Source organism: Plectrocnemia conspersa, unplaced genomic scaffold (genome assembly GCF_051122295.1).
Source record: "Plectrocnemia conspersa isolate PC_06_02 unplaced genomic scaffold, ASM5112229v1 ptg000004l, whole genome shotgun sequence".
In the NCBI taxonomy this organism is placed as follows: domain Eukaryota; kingdom Metazoa; phylum Arthropoda; class Insecta; order Trichoptera; family Polycentropodidae; genus Plectrocnemia; species Plectrocnemia conspersa.
The window spans coordinates 16,526,680-16,540,302 of NW_028277168.1; the positions used below are offsets into that span (position 1 = coordinate 16,526,680).

The window sequence follows — 13,623 nt, forward strand, 5'->3', positions numbered from 1 at the left end:
AGTACCATACACAGATTATCTGAAAGACATCTTAGAGACGCATAATACACATTTCATTTTAAATATTGAATGTATCAATTTTTCCCCAATACCGGTATTACCGGAATTGCAAATCCAAAGTCAAAGATAGTAACTAAAAATTATATATAAAATAAATCTTACCTGATAAATGATTTACGATTCCATAAAATATTAAATTTTCAATAACTTAACACAATATTGTTTATATTAAAATTTATCGTTGAAGGATGACCGATAAGAAATGATATATCTCGTTTTCAAAGCACAAGTCTGTCTATGCGAAAGTGCAAAAATCAACTGATGTTATAGGTGTAGACACAATATGCGCTAGTCATTCACATGTTTCAAATGTTGATAAAAAATGCTATCACTGAATCGTGTTCGGTTCAGATTTTCAAGTGGAATCGCAGCGATGAATGAAATGTAAAATCTTGTAGTAGCGATGGTGAACGATGCTACCCGGGCGGATGTGATTATGTGGTTTTTATGTGGTTAACCGCTACGTTTTTACCTAGATCAATAGTAGTAGGGAAAATTAGTTTTTCCCGTAATGTAAACATAAACGGTGAATACATGTTTTATGTCATAATAAATAATTCCATTTAAATCTTGCTCATAATCAAGGATTGATTAGATTAGTAAATTAATTTATATTACATTTTTTTACCAATATAAAGGATGATCAAATTTCAGTTTTCAAACTGTTATTAAAAAACCTATCAATTTAAGGATATAGCCAAAAATAATCATGCTCCTATTGAATGTTACAGTCCGACACTCACCGTTTTCAAAAAAGACACAATGTCGCCGCCTGACTACAATGCACACCAAACAATCAATCCTCATGAATCACATGAGGATTTTCCTCGTCCTATATGCAGCAATTTTGTTTATTAACACACCCAGAGAGTTGAAAATGTGCTTTATCAGAGAAGATTTTCTTTGAAATATCAGCATTCTCTGGGCTTTAGTTATTGTATTATCTGAACTTTATACTGGTTAAGTGCAAGTCCAGATGCAAAATGCGCCAAAAGGAGTTAAAAGAACAGCCCAAAAGCTGTGAACGCCAATGAATCGAAAATTCCGGATCTTCGGACACACTTTCACTTACAGCAGCAAAATTCTCGACTGAACGGGCGCCATGATGATGCACAGACCTTACGCTATCTCCAACTCTTTCGGTCTCTAGAATATTTTCACTACGTTACGAATTGTTCTCTCAGTAGGACGATGAAATTGACCATAATCTTCCCATACATTTCAATACACAGTTCGTACAGAATTGTTATTTCTGTAGAACAATTGAGCTGTGGTTAAGCGATCCATTTCGTAAATGGGTTGATGGAAACAAACATTTGACACTTTGAACACGCGTGATTATTGACAGCTGTCTGATTTAGTGTTGCTAACATAGGAAACTCGAATTAGATAATAAAAAAAGACGTGAATTTTCATTCCTGTGCGATAAAATGATGACACTATTCGATAGTCTACAACTCAATCGGCGATTTTGCCTTTATTTATTTATTCTAAATCTTCCGTTACAACATGACAAGCGTTAGCTCTTTGCTTTGCAACTGTGTAAACACAATCAACAGCTAAGTGTAGTGAGACATCATACTGAAATCAGTCTATAAATCGGTGATCATCTATTTTAATAATTATAAACTATTATTACAGCTTACAATCCATATATTTGGCTCGATTTTATTATAATTATTCATAAGGATCTTTATCCTTGAGAATAGGAAAATCTAGGAAAACCTAATATGTGTTATTCGAATGGAATTTTAATGATATAATAATCACTAATTTCGATCTCCCAGACATGATAGAAATTTAAAATCACTAAGGTTTATATGGGATTCAAACCTAAATCTATCAGGTATTAATCATCGACGTATAACATGATCAATCATTTTGGTTATGCTATGAAAAGCATGTTCAACATAATTATTGAGATATCAAGCAATGAAAAAAGGGGAGCGTAAACTTGATGAATACAGTTACTGCAGTATCACGATGGTGCTTCGGCTTAAGTTTATTTAGCTCCCTAGGTAAAAACTAAGTTGGTCTCCCCCCCCCCCCCCATATATTATCAACCCATTATATGTAAAAATATAATAATTATTCAATAAATTTATACATTTTAGATCTAAACGATAGTAGATCAATGGCAAAAGCGACTGTATGGTAACCACAGAACAAAGAGTAAAACGGTAGTTAACAAAAGAGTGCATAGTCGAGCGACAATGTGTGGAGAGTAAAATATATGATTACTATGAGACTATCATCGAGTCACTCTACTATTAGAAGAGCTAAAAAATATTCTTTTAACTTTTGCAGTGCTAGCAATAAAAATATACCATTAAATTTGTGTAATCCCTTTTTAATGAATTTAAAATTATTAACTTTGTATATTTAAAAATGGTAATAAAATATATTGCAGTTTTAAACATTTTATAGCATTTATAAGCTTAAATAAATAAAAGCTATTTTCTAATATCATCCGCTAGTTCTACGAAATAATTTTGAGTGGTATCAGACTCTCAGTTGTGAATAATTGGTATCCCTCCTTCTGATGACACCGCGCGAGAACTGTCTGGCCTTATATAACTGTTGGTGTTAAATAAACAAGTATTACTGATGATACCAAGACTATAAAACATGATTATTTAATTTTTCTGATTAAAAAAGGTCCAATAATTAAGGTAGGAATAAAAAAATAAGTATTTTTGTTTATATATTTATAGACAAAACTATAAAAACTTGAAACTCATAAATTTCAATTTTTGAAAATATAATAAGTTACACATTTCTCTTTATAATCGAATAAAATTCAAGTTTTTTTAGATATATTTCATATCATATTTGAATTTATTTCAACACGTTTAGCAAAACATATTTCCAAAATATATCCCACTATAAATTTAAAATTAATTTAAAGATTATTAAGCATCTAATGAAAAAAACTTAAGAGGTAGCTAAATAAATATATAATTTTACAAAAATAACATAATATATAAATAATTAAGAATCACTGAGGATAAAGTTAATCGCAGCGTTTACATCTCCATCACTAATTACTAAAGCATTTAAATTTGCTTGATTATTAGTGAGACCCATTTCCTGCATTTTTAACAATTGCTCTGCGTACTTTCTGGCATTGGTGTCCTCTGAAGAAACGGACGGATCGGCAGAAGACATTGAAGAAAGATCGGCCGTACTAGAGTTGGCGGAATTGTTGCTTATATTAGAAAGGGCGTTATTTAAAGCATGCGTAGTAATGATAGGTCTCGATGTGCCTGTAATTAAAAATATATATAAGTATTTATATACATATATATTGAAATATTTCCATATAAATTTTATAACCTGGCGATGAATTGGTAGCTCTACCACCGCCGGCTAGAAGAGATTCTAAATAGCCTCTGAACGCAGGGAATACGCTATCGGAACCGGAAGATGTACTAGAACGAGCTGTTGAATTTGTTCCAGCGGCCATACCTGCAAGTGCTAAAGCAGACGATAGCTGTTCAGGTGTAATCACGGAAACTTGTTGAGATTCAGCGTTTCCATCTTCAATGTCGTCATCCGGATCGACGACCAGATCGATGTCTTCTTCGTCGCTATCGGCACTTGCGAGGGAAGGAAATCCTATTCTGTCTATAATTAAAAGTGAAATTAGAGTCGACATTTAAATCAAAATATTACATGGGAAACGGAAGGAACTTACGAACTGGGCCCGGTTTGAATTCGCTAATTGCGGCTATCTTTCTTATAGCTTGCATGAAAGCTGGATGTTTCGTAGCTACTTTTACTATAGTATCCGGATCACCCATGTGAGCCATCAGCTCCGGTTCTCTCAAAAAGTTAATCGCTACAGGATCGTTAGCTAATAACGGATGCGAAGATATAAAATGTTCCGAATGACCTTGATGCTGAAGTAAAAAAATATGAAATATGAAATTTTATTTGAAAGTAAAATATAAATATAGTATAAATAAAATTACTCTTATTTTTAACATTATGGTTACAGCCATCTCTGCTGGATTTTTAAACGTCCTGAAGAACATGACGCATTCGTGCACCTCGAAATCTGTGATCTCCTCTGGCGTTTCCGTTTCGACTGGTATGTGTTTTTTCAAAACGTACACCACTTCGCCCGGTTTGACGCCATGTTCGTTGAGTGACTTTTCATCCTCTAGGATTCTCCCGTGATGCACTAAATCTGAAACATACAATGTGTCATTTCTCGTTTCTCTTTTCGATAATAATAAAGACGGTCGACATACTCAAACCCTGCGTTGGTATGTTGACTTGTTTGGACGCTTCCTCCTTGAGGGCTTGCGATTTGCGATTGAAATCGAAGGTATCATAGCGCTTCTTGTGAATCGGCCCGGGGGCCACCTTCAATCCGAGGATCACGGACGTCGACATCATCCACGATGACAAGCGAGTGTTTGAACACACGAGGGTTTACCTTGCAAAAAACTCAATACGTCAAAATCGGGTGCTGCCATATACTGATAGATTGCGATTATTTATATTGATTTTTGTTTGTCTTGCTTTTTCTTCGCACTATATATGAAACAGAAACAAATTTTACGTTTACCAGATTTAAAGAAATCCAAAATACAATTTTTTATGTCATATTTTTGTTATAATGATTTGCACTTTATATTATTATTTATTTATTCCAATCTTCTATTAAATAATAAAAGGAATAAAAAAAAGTTGTGCTTAAATATCATCTGGACTGTCAAGTATTAATGCGACACTAATCTCGATCATAATTGCCTGTTTATTTTTTTTAAATTAATTTAATGTTAATCTTTTTATGGCAGAGAACGCTTCAGCTTTCCGTGGCCACTGAGAAGTGCGAAGATTTTTGAGCTAAGTTTAATTATTTGCAAAATACAACTTCATTATGAAATAAATAATAGATATTCCATCTGGTTCGATAAAATAATTAAGGTTGAAAATTCAAACTGAAGTAATACATTGCCCAAGAAATCATTACGGAATGAACTAATTGTATAGTATAACTAATAGCTCTTTTTTGCGATAATATTGGATTTTACACAAGACATTAAAAAGAGAGAGCAATTAAGTATCGTTATATGCTATGTACATATAATTAGAAATAAAAACCAGCAATTTAAAATCAACGAAACTTTTGTAAAATTCTTGAGATTTAGAAAATCATTCAGCAGAAGGAATGACAATCAAATGATTATTTTAAACGTAGTTCGGTATTACCCCATACATTATTGCAAAATGTGTTTATTTTACTATTAATTTATAGAAATATAATTATATAAGTACGATTATTATTATTTAATTTAATTAATATTGTACATTTTTATTTGTTTTACGTTTTTATTTAATAATTATTCCTGTCGATATTATCTATGGTCAGTTGTCTGTTGTCTATGAAACGCACGCCGTACTTTACGTAATTTGCCGGCGCTTTCGGTACTTATTTTACTTATAAATGTCTATTATTGATACCTTAAAATCGTAATTATTGCTTTCATTATATTTACAATAAATTGTTTCAGCAGATTGATTAATTATATATTCATTCGTACGTTTCATTGTAGAGGTTATGTGAATGGCGATGAATGTCATCAGTTCAATGTTCGATCTATCAGTAATTTCAATATAGTTACTTTAATTCATAGATAATAGTCAATTTATTATTAACTTTAGATTGTAATTTGAATCCTATCAATTAATGATGAAATATTTTTGGTTATGTGTGCAATGTGATGGAATCCTTAAAACTTATATTGTGTATTGATTTACCTAGTATTAGGTAGTTATAATTTTTAATTATATTGTGCAATTTTTTGACATATGTTGAAATCTTTTAGGTTATTATTTATATTTTTATTCTACGAGCTAACTGTGCTACTACTATATAAATACATGTGTTTTTGTAGATATCGCTAAGATGACCACCCAGTTCTTCAACCGTATCGGTCAATTAGGTCTAGGAGTCGCATTAGTCGGCGGAGTTGTCAATTCGGCTCTTTACAACGGTTGGATTATTATTATAATAAAAAAGAAAATAATGTTCGTCTTGACTTGAATTAAATCTAATTTACTGTTTTCAGTCGACGGCGGTCATAGAGCTGTAATATTCGACCGATTTTCTGGCGTCAAAGATGTAGTTACCGGTGAAGGAACCCATTTCTTCATTCCTTGGGTGCAAAGACCTATTACCTTCGACATTAGGTCTCGACCCCGAAACGTTCCAGTAGTTACGGGCAGTAAAGGTAATGTGCCGATATAGTACAAGTATATTGTAAATCAGTTTTATAAAATAATAATCTAATTTTTACTTTTCTAGATCTTCAAAATGTTAATATTACACTCCGTATTCTATTTAGACCGATACCTGATCAATTGCCTAAAATTTATACAATTCTGGGTATAGATTATGATGAAAGAGTTCTCCCGTCTATTACCACTGAAGTTTTGAAAGCAGTCGTCGCACAGTTTGATGCCGGTGAGCTGATCACCCAGCGAGAGGTTAGTATTATTTATTTAACCTTTATTATTAAAAAATCGTATATCACGTGCAATTTTACTCAATATATTCTTTTGTTCTGAAATGTGAAGTCTCTTTGTATTCAAAACATTTGTGATTTGTGAAGTAGCGGTTGATTGTGTTTACCCCGTTGTAAGGCATTCGGCTAACGCCTGTTATGTTGCAACAGATTTCCAATTAATAAATATTTTATTTTAATCTTTTTCAGATTGTATCACAAAAAGTAAACGAGAGTTTAACTGAGCGTGCCTCACAATTCGGTCTCATATTGGATGATATATCCATTACTCACTTGACATTCGGAAAGGAGTTCACAATGGCCGTCGAATTGAAACAAGTAGCACAACAGGAAGCCGAAAAGGCTAGATTTTTGGTAGAAAAAGCCGAGCAACAGAAACTGGCAGCTATTATCACGGCCGAAGGCGACGCCCAAGCTGCCGAACTCTTGGCTAAGACTTTCAACAATGCCGGCGAAGGTCTGGTCGAACTCAGGCGTATCGAAGCCGCCGAAGACATCGCCTACCAACTGTCCAAATCCAGAAACATCACTTATCTGCCAGGCGGCCAGAACGTCTTGTTAAATCTGCCGGCTCAGCAATAATGTGTTCACAGTTATGATTATAGACAATAAAAACGCATTTATTGTATTTCGATATATATTTTTTATTTCAATTTTATTTTGTACATGTTGCAGTAGATACAATAGTGTATGATGAATATTGATGAACATAATATGTTATAGGTAAATACATTGTGACGTACGTAGGCTGATGTTTGATTTATTAGCGAAATAAGTTTTTTTAGTCTTATTGTTATATTTTTTAATAAATTCTAAAATATGTGAATTATATTGTTTTGATAAGCTACCTATTACCTATTTTTTTTTTTTTATTTCTTTGTAAATATAATACAAACATACATTTTTTGTTGTTTGACTAGAAAACAGTAGTTCAATCAAAAGCTTCATACATAAACTCATTTGAATAATTGATTAATTGGATAGATAATATTTAATAAAAATAGCTAATTTAATGTTTAAAAAGGGAATGCAGAATCTTTACTTAACTCCTTGTAAGGACTAGGCTGACGGGGGTGGGCTTAGGGCCAACGGGGGCGGCATGACAACGGAGGGCTGAGGATCAACAACTCGCGGAACTTAGGTTGGTTAGCGATAACGGCCACAGTGAGCTAATTCAACACAACACTCCTAAAGTAATTATTTATATAAAACACATTTAATGAAAATAAAATTGTCATATTGAGGGCTAATCTCTGATAAAAATATAATTGTTTTGGGAGGTAACGGGCGACAATTGGACACATATTGAGCCGATGCAGTAGTATTTTTATTGAATTGAAGAAGTTACATTGTTGTTTTACAAGTGAGCGGGGCACGGACCCGCACCGGTGTGCGAGCCCGCTAGGTCGCCAAGAGAAAGTGTGTGTCCGTTACATCAGTGCCGCCAAGTTTTGGCCATAATTAACCTAAAAAAATACATTTTTTTTACAAATTTTTTGTAAGTACAAAATATTACATCTCACTTATGGTAGGGGCTTGTGAAAATTATAAGCAGTGCTGCCTGGGTGAAAATACAAAACTTAACTTTTTTGGAGACAACCCAGTGCTGCAATACCTTTGAACGAACCGTTATTATTAAAAGTAATAATAAGTTTAAAATTAATAAAAGTAAATTCAAAGATTTATTTAATATCAATTTGTGTAAATCAAATATATAAAATAACAAAGGGGAGGCATATTTAAATACATTAAAATATATTAATAACTTATTGATTTTAACCTTTTCAGCGCGGCTGTTATTTTTGCGCGCCATTTCGAAATTTGTTAATATGTGGGGAGCACTTATTCATGCACTATTTGTAAAAATATTATAGTTGAATAATTTTAAAGCTTAAAGGCTTATGGCAAATGAGTATTGGCGATTTTCTTGATGATTTCTTTAGGAGTGTTTTATTTAGCATTAGAGATTTAAATGGTTTTATTTTTTGCATATGGCAGCACTATGTTTTGAAGTACTTGCTAGCGGCGGACTGTCAATATAATGGCGCGTAAAAAGAACGATTGTGACAAAATAGACGAATTACAAGATTTATCGTCTAAGATAGACGTAGAGTAAGGATATATTAAAATAGTTTTACATTTTCATGTTAGTCTGTATGTTCATTAAACGATCTAACCAGTGTATTTGGCACCATTATGCTTCATTGTATTTAAAGTTTATTATTGTCTTTATTTATGTTATCATTTACACGAAACATATTTCGAAGTACACTAATATTTAGTGATATACACTTGTTAGTTTTGAGGTTAACTTTGCCTGACGGAAATACAGTAAAACCTCGATAAAACGGACAAAATTGAAATCCAAATGCCACCAATTGTAAACGATGTTCTGCTCATGATTATCACGTCATACCTCTAACTTTACACCTACCTGCATACAAATAAAGTGTATATTCGAAAAAATGTTTGTTTATTTATTTAAAATTTTTGTGATATAATGTTTTAAACCTTACCTTATGTATTGTGCCGTTTATTTTCAAACTAAAAGAATACATTTGGAAAACCTAGTTTTATATAACGGACTTGCTCATATACTTCAACATATTATGTGTACAAATTCGTTTTATTATTTTCAACTTAATGTGGTACTTTCCTGTTATCAGGGCCCAAATGTTCTAACCAACGCTCACTTGCACTTAATCTTTATGTAGCAAAACGTTGGCCGCTTTCTAAGATGACCAGACGTCCTGTTGGCCTCAACTTTACTTAATAAATACTCAAATTTAAATTTAGTTACTTTGTACCTGATCCGTCCTCAATCCCATTTTCGAGGTTTCGGTATTTAAAAGTAATAATTCGCATTTTTCAATATGTTAACTATTATATATTAAATAAAAATTGTTGTAGGTACTTTGAGAGTATTATGAAAGCCTAACTAAACAGTATATGTCCAGTAGTTTTCAACTAAATATTTTCCTATTTGGATATCCAAAAAATTATCTTTCTTTTAAAATATGTATTATTTCCAGAAAACTCACAACAACTGGTATGATTTTTGATTTAACAAAGACTCCCTCACTATTCGACGCTGATCTTGATGTAGATGATTATGAAGAAGAAGAAGAAGTTAAAAATCATGACGTCTTCGAAACGAGTAGTAAAGAACCATTTGAGCAATTATGGAAAATGATGCCTCGCATACAATCGACTGACTTGATCCGAAAAACAGTTTTTAACGAAGGGCTCGGTATTTTTCCCAACGAAAATAGTACCATTACTATATTATACAGTGGTTATTTTGATAATATTACTGTACCTTTCATGTCATGCGACAAACTTCATCCATCTGTAAATATAAAATTATACATTTCATCACAATTATTATACGTTTTATGTATGTGATATTTTTTATATCATATATTTATTATGTTTTAGACTTTTAATCTGAAAGAAAGTGGACTTATGCCTGGACTAGAATTGGCGATTTTTACAATGAGCGTTGGTGAAAAGGCACGTTTCTTAATTCATTATTCTCTCATGTATGGCGATTTGGGCTGTGAGCCGCATATTCCAAAAAAAGCAAATTGTTTGGTTAATATTGCTTTATTAGATGTAAAAGAAGCGAGTAATGAGTAAGTTACTTTGTAAAAATGCTTATATTTATATATTTATTTGTAATTTATAAATCCTGTTTTATTTTAGAGACCTTGATGATATATCCTTTGTAAAATTCAATAAATTCAGAAGCGTGTGCGAGAAGGCAAAACAAATTGTGAAGGATGGAATTGATTTGATAGAAAATAAAAGTTTTAAAAAAGCCTCAAAGAAATATTCTCAAGCTTTAAATATGCTGCAGAATTGTAAACTCGCAAACTATGAAGAGGAAATGGAGCAGAGACAGTTTGTAAGCGATTTATATTTAAAATTGGCGTGGTGTTTCATTGAGCTACGACTGCCGAAACAAACTTGTTGTATGTGCCAAGATTTTTTTAAATATACCACAAACAGGAAAAATTCTGAAGTTTATCTTCTTTATGGTAAAGCTTTAATAAAGTTGAGTGCTTATGAAGAAGCAGCAGATAAATTTCGTCGTGGATTGAAAATTGATGCAAAAAATGAAGAATTAAAATTACAGTTAAAGTTGTTGAACGATAGGATGGCACATAAAAATGTTTTGGAAGAAGAGATTTGTCAAATTGAAAAGATACAGCTCAAAGATGATATAGATAATCCTAAACCAATCGACGATGCTACTGTGTCTCAAGAATTTTTAAATCTTATCGAAAATCTTTGTAATAAAATAGCTGAAGATCAAACGATCAGACTGTATGATTATACTCTGCCACCTGGTTTGTCAACAGCAGAGTTGAATAGTATCAACCTTATGGCGATCACATTTAACTTGTCTGTAAAAATAAACAAAGATGTTGTTACATTTTCTAAAACTACTCCTTAATGTTGAATTATACATATATTTTCTTCTCATAATAATATTTTTCAAATTCATATTATATTTGAGAACTTTTTTAATTTATTGTTTTTTGTTTTATTTTTGTAACGTTACAATATTGTGAGAATCTAACCTAATTTTTTATAAGCGTTTAAGTTTTCGTTACAAATAAAAAAAGTATTTCTCAAATTGTCATGTAAACGAAATTTGAGAATAATTTTTGTTCATTTTATATATTTTTTTAAAAATATAAATGTTTTATCATTTAGGTCTATAGTTATTATTTTCAAGAGTCAGTGTGCAATAACATCGTTTAACGCGTAATCATAACGTGCTCTTAAATTTCTGCTTTGTGATTGGTCGTTCGCCGTGAGATCAATTGATTCATGAGAACGACCAATCACGGCAGAAATTTAAGACCACATTATGATTATGCTCTAGAAAATAAATAGATTGTAATCACCATATTTTATTTATTAGCAAAATTTAAGGTGCTGATAATTAACTTGTTTTAAATTCAATATGATCAGATTGGTATAAAACTTGTAGTTTCATTTAGAGAATAGTATAAACATTCTTAAGCTATTCCCAAACTATAAGTCATTGTTGCTTTGATTGTATTTATAGTTAACACTAGATTTACATTTATAAACCCGTCAATTTGATTTAAAAAATAATAAGTTTCCGAAAACAAAAATAGTGTTAATATATTCGTATTGTTCAAATATAAAAAGTGGAGAAAAAAAACAGAAAATACTGTCTGATACAAATCAAAGAATATAAATCAGTAAACCTTCAATTCAACTGGTTTCGTAAATCTAGTGTTAAACAGAAACAGAAAGAAGTTACTAAAAGTATTAAACCAATTTCATTTATGTTATTATTATGTGATTGACATTGTTTTTTTTAATAATATAAAATTAAATTAAATAAATTCAATCCAAATACAGTATCTTTTTATAGTTCAAAATTTGAAGTTATTTGTCGGAGTTGGACGAATTGCCACGACAGTAATGCACAAACAATTTGACTGATCTAAGCTAGTAAGCTAATAATGTTTGGTTGTATACTGCAACTTGCAGTGTTGTCAGCCTCAACGAAGGTCGCCTCTTTTTGAGGGCAAATAATTAACCCGACTAAATACAGATTGAACAAGATAAGACGTGTGGAATTTAATAAAATATAAATCAGTCCTTCCAAGAGCTGTGGAAACGTACTCACCATTTTACTACTTACCCAGAAATAATCTATCAATTATATATTTCATTTATATCTAGCTTGAGCTCTTAATTCACTTTGCAGCGCTGTGAGACTTGTAATTCAATTGCATTAACACTGAATGAATCCATCACCCAATCTGGGACATTTGCTGGCAAATGAAAATATCAACACAAAACATGGTAAATGGTCAAGTGTTCAAGATACGATACAACTAAGAATAAAATGCGAGTGTGGTATATAAAACATATTCGGCATTCCCAAAAAAGCATCTATCTTGCACTTTTATTAATTCAATCAATCCCTGGCGATTTAACCTGCCATTTCTCAGTTAGACGAGTGACAGGTTAACAAGTCTTCGGTTTGGCGTAGTCTAGTGATCGTGATATATAGGTTCGGGTGCAGGGCCGGTACGGGGCTCGTGCAGCCCCAGGCCACTTTCGCACCCTGCGTGATGTCATTAGCGGTGCTTAGGCGATTATTAACCTCGAATTTCGTTTTGTCGGCCCTCCGACAAAGGGTCGAAAGCGTTTTTTACCACCGAAATAAATAAAAGTACGTAAAAATACGCTCTCTGCACACACGCACGCCGCGTTAACTGGCCGCGTGAAAAATGGACCCGGGATGTTGGGCCGATGTATTTTTATTATTATTATTTATTCCATCGCGAAACTAAGCTAGCGGAAGTATGTGTGTGCGGACGACCGGTTATTAAGGGGATAATTTATGTGTTCAATCGGCAATTTAGGCGGTGTGTTTATCAGGGCCCTTATTCAGGTAAGTAATTTGTCAGGGTTTTGTTGCCGCGCGTAATTTGCTGATGTTACATGATTGATGTAGAAGGCGTCTCGTTTACTTTTGATGCGGGTGTTAAATTAAAAATTTTCTGCAAAGTTTAGGAGTTAAATTATAAATTAGTGTACTTACATATTGCTTGTAGATGTAATTGTCTTCATATTTTTTTTGTATTTAAGTAGCATTTTTGTAAAATAATATATGGTTATATTTACATAATCTTAATCACATAGAGGGTTGCCAATTTCTAGACCCGTGTTATTTTTTTTTTGCGAAAACGAATACTGAATTCTTAATGAAATTTGGGTTAGATTTTAGGGGAGGTATAAGTTACCTCTCAATTGTAAGTTTATGTTATGATTCATATTTAATTATTTAAATAATATTTTACTATCTCAGATTTTGATATCGTATAACCTGATTGCGATTGATAATTTATTAATTTTAATTAAATTATCGTGACCCAACAGGTTACCCCAATGTGTCACGGTGATTATAAACAATACGTATTATTAGAATACGCTAAAATTTAATACAAATAAGAAAAAAATGTATACG

General features: G+C 32.1%; 4 protein-coding genes across 4 annotated transcripts in view; 2 read left to right on the top strand and 2 right to left on the bottom strand.

Annotated features, from left to right (window-relative positions):
* The window catches only part of LOC148236055 (alpha-galactosidase MYORG), a 35,741-nt gene extending 35,435 nt beyond the window's left edge, over nt 1–306 (bottom strand). The window contains exon 1 of the mRNA XM_088184735.1: nt 163–306. The gene's annotated coding sequence lies outside the window, so the exon portion shown is untranslated. The remainder of the gene's footprint in view (nt 1–162) is intronic.
* Nucleotides 307–2,753: 2,447 nt separating this feature from the next.
* On the bottom strand, nt 2,754–4,526 carry LOC148236057 (ubiquitin-like protein 7). Its single transcript, XM_088184084.1, has 5 exons — nt 4,317–4,526; nt 4,035–4,252; nt 3,758–3,962; nt 3,397–3,687; nt 2,754–3,326 (listed from the first exon to the last, which is right to left on the bottom strand). Exons 1-5 carry the CDS (start codon nt 4,462–4,464, stop codon nt 3,052–3,054), a joined length of 1,137 nt encoding a protein of 378 aa, XP_088040210.1. The 5' UTR covers nt 4,465–4,526; the 3' UTR covers nt 2,754–3,051.
* Nucleotides 4,527–5,441: 915 nt separating this feature from the next.
* Phb1 (prohibitin 1) lies at nt 5,442–7,425 on the top strand. Its single transcript, XM_088185175.1, has 5 exons — nt 5,442–5,499; nt 5,970–6,068; nt 6,144–6,305; nt 6,380–6,561; nt 6,789–7,425. The coding sequence occupies exons 2-5, from the start codon at nt 5,981–5,983 to the stop codon at nt 7,179–7,181; spliced, it is 825 nt and encodes a 274-aa protein (XP_088041301.1). The 5' UTR covers nt 5,442–5,499; nt 5,970–5,980; the 3' UTR covers nt 7,182–7,425.
* A 1,192-nt stretch (nt 7,426–8,617) lies between these two features.
* Nucleotides 8,618–11,318, top strand: LOC148236059 (inactive peptidyl-prolyl cis-trans isomerase FKBP6-like). Its single transcript, XM_088184697.1, has 4 exons — nt 8,618–8,711; nt 9,632–9,950; nt 10,038–10,234; nt 10,305–11,318. Exons 1-4 carry the CDS (start codon nt 8,641–8,643, stop codon nt 11,056–11,058), a joined length of 1,341 nt encoding a protein of 446 aa, XP_088040823.1. The 5' UTR covers nt 8,618–8,640; the 3' UTR covers nt 11,059–11,318.
* Nucleotides 11,319–13,623: the final 2,305 nt, after the last annotated feature.

Excerpts from the sequence above, each read along its gene's own strand:
- LOC148236057 (XM_088184084.1), bottom strand. The coding sequence starts at position 4,464 with ATGATGTCGACGTCCGTGATCCTCGGATTGAAGGTGGCCCCCGGGCCG. Across the intron at positions 4,253-4,316 it reads CATACCAACGCAGGGTTTGA|ATTTAGTGCATCACGGGAGA; the intron begins GTATGTCGACCG and ends TGTATGTTTCAG. Across the intron at positions 3,963-4,034 it reads CCATAATGTTAAAAATAAGA|CATCAAGGTCATTCGGAACA; the intron begins GTAATTTTATTT and ends TTTTTACTTCAG.
- Phb1 (XM_088185175.1), top strand. The coding sequence starts at position 5,981 with ATGACCACCCAGTTCTTCAACCGTATCGGTCAATTAGGTCTAGGAGTC. Across the intron at positions 6,069-6,143 it reads CAATTCGGCTCTTTACAACG|TCGACGGCGGTCATAGAGCT; the intron begins GTTGGATTATTA and ends TACTGTTTTCAG. Across the intron at positions 6,562-6,788 it reads AGCTGATCACCCAGCGAGAG|ATTGTATCACAAAAAGTAAA; the intron begins GTTAGTATTATT and ends AATCTTTTTCAG.
- LOC148236059 (XM_088184697.1), top strand. The coding sequence starts at position 8,641 with ATGGCGCGTAAAAAGAACGATTGTGACAAAATAGACGAATTACAAGAT. Across the intron at positions 9,951-10,037 it reads GCGACAAACTTCATCCATCT|ACTTTTAATCTGAAAGAAAG; the intron begins GTAAATATAAAA and ends ATTATGTTTTAG. Across the intron at positions 10,235-10,304 it reads GTAAAAGAAGCGAGTAATGA|AGACCTTGATGATATATCCT; the intron begins GTAAGTTACTTT and ends GTTTTATTTTAG.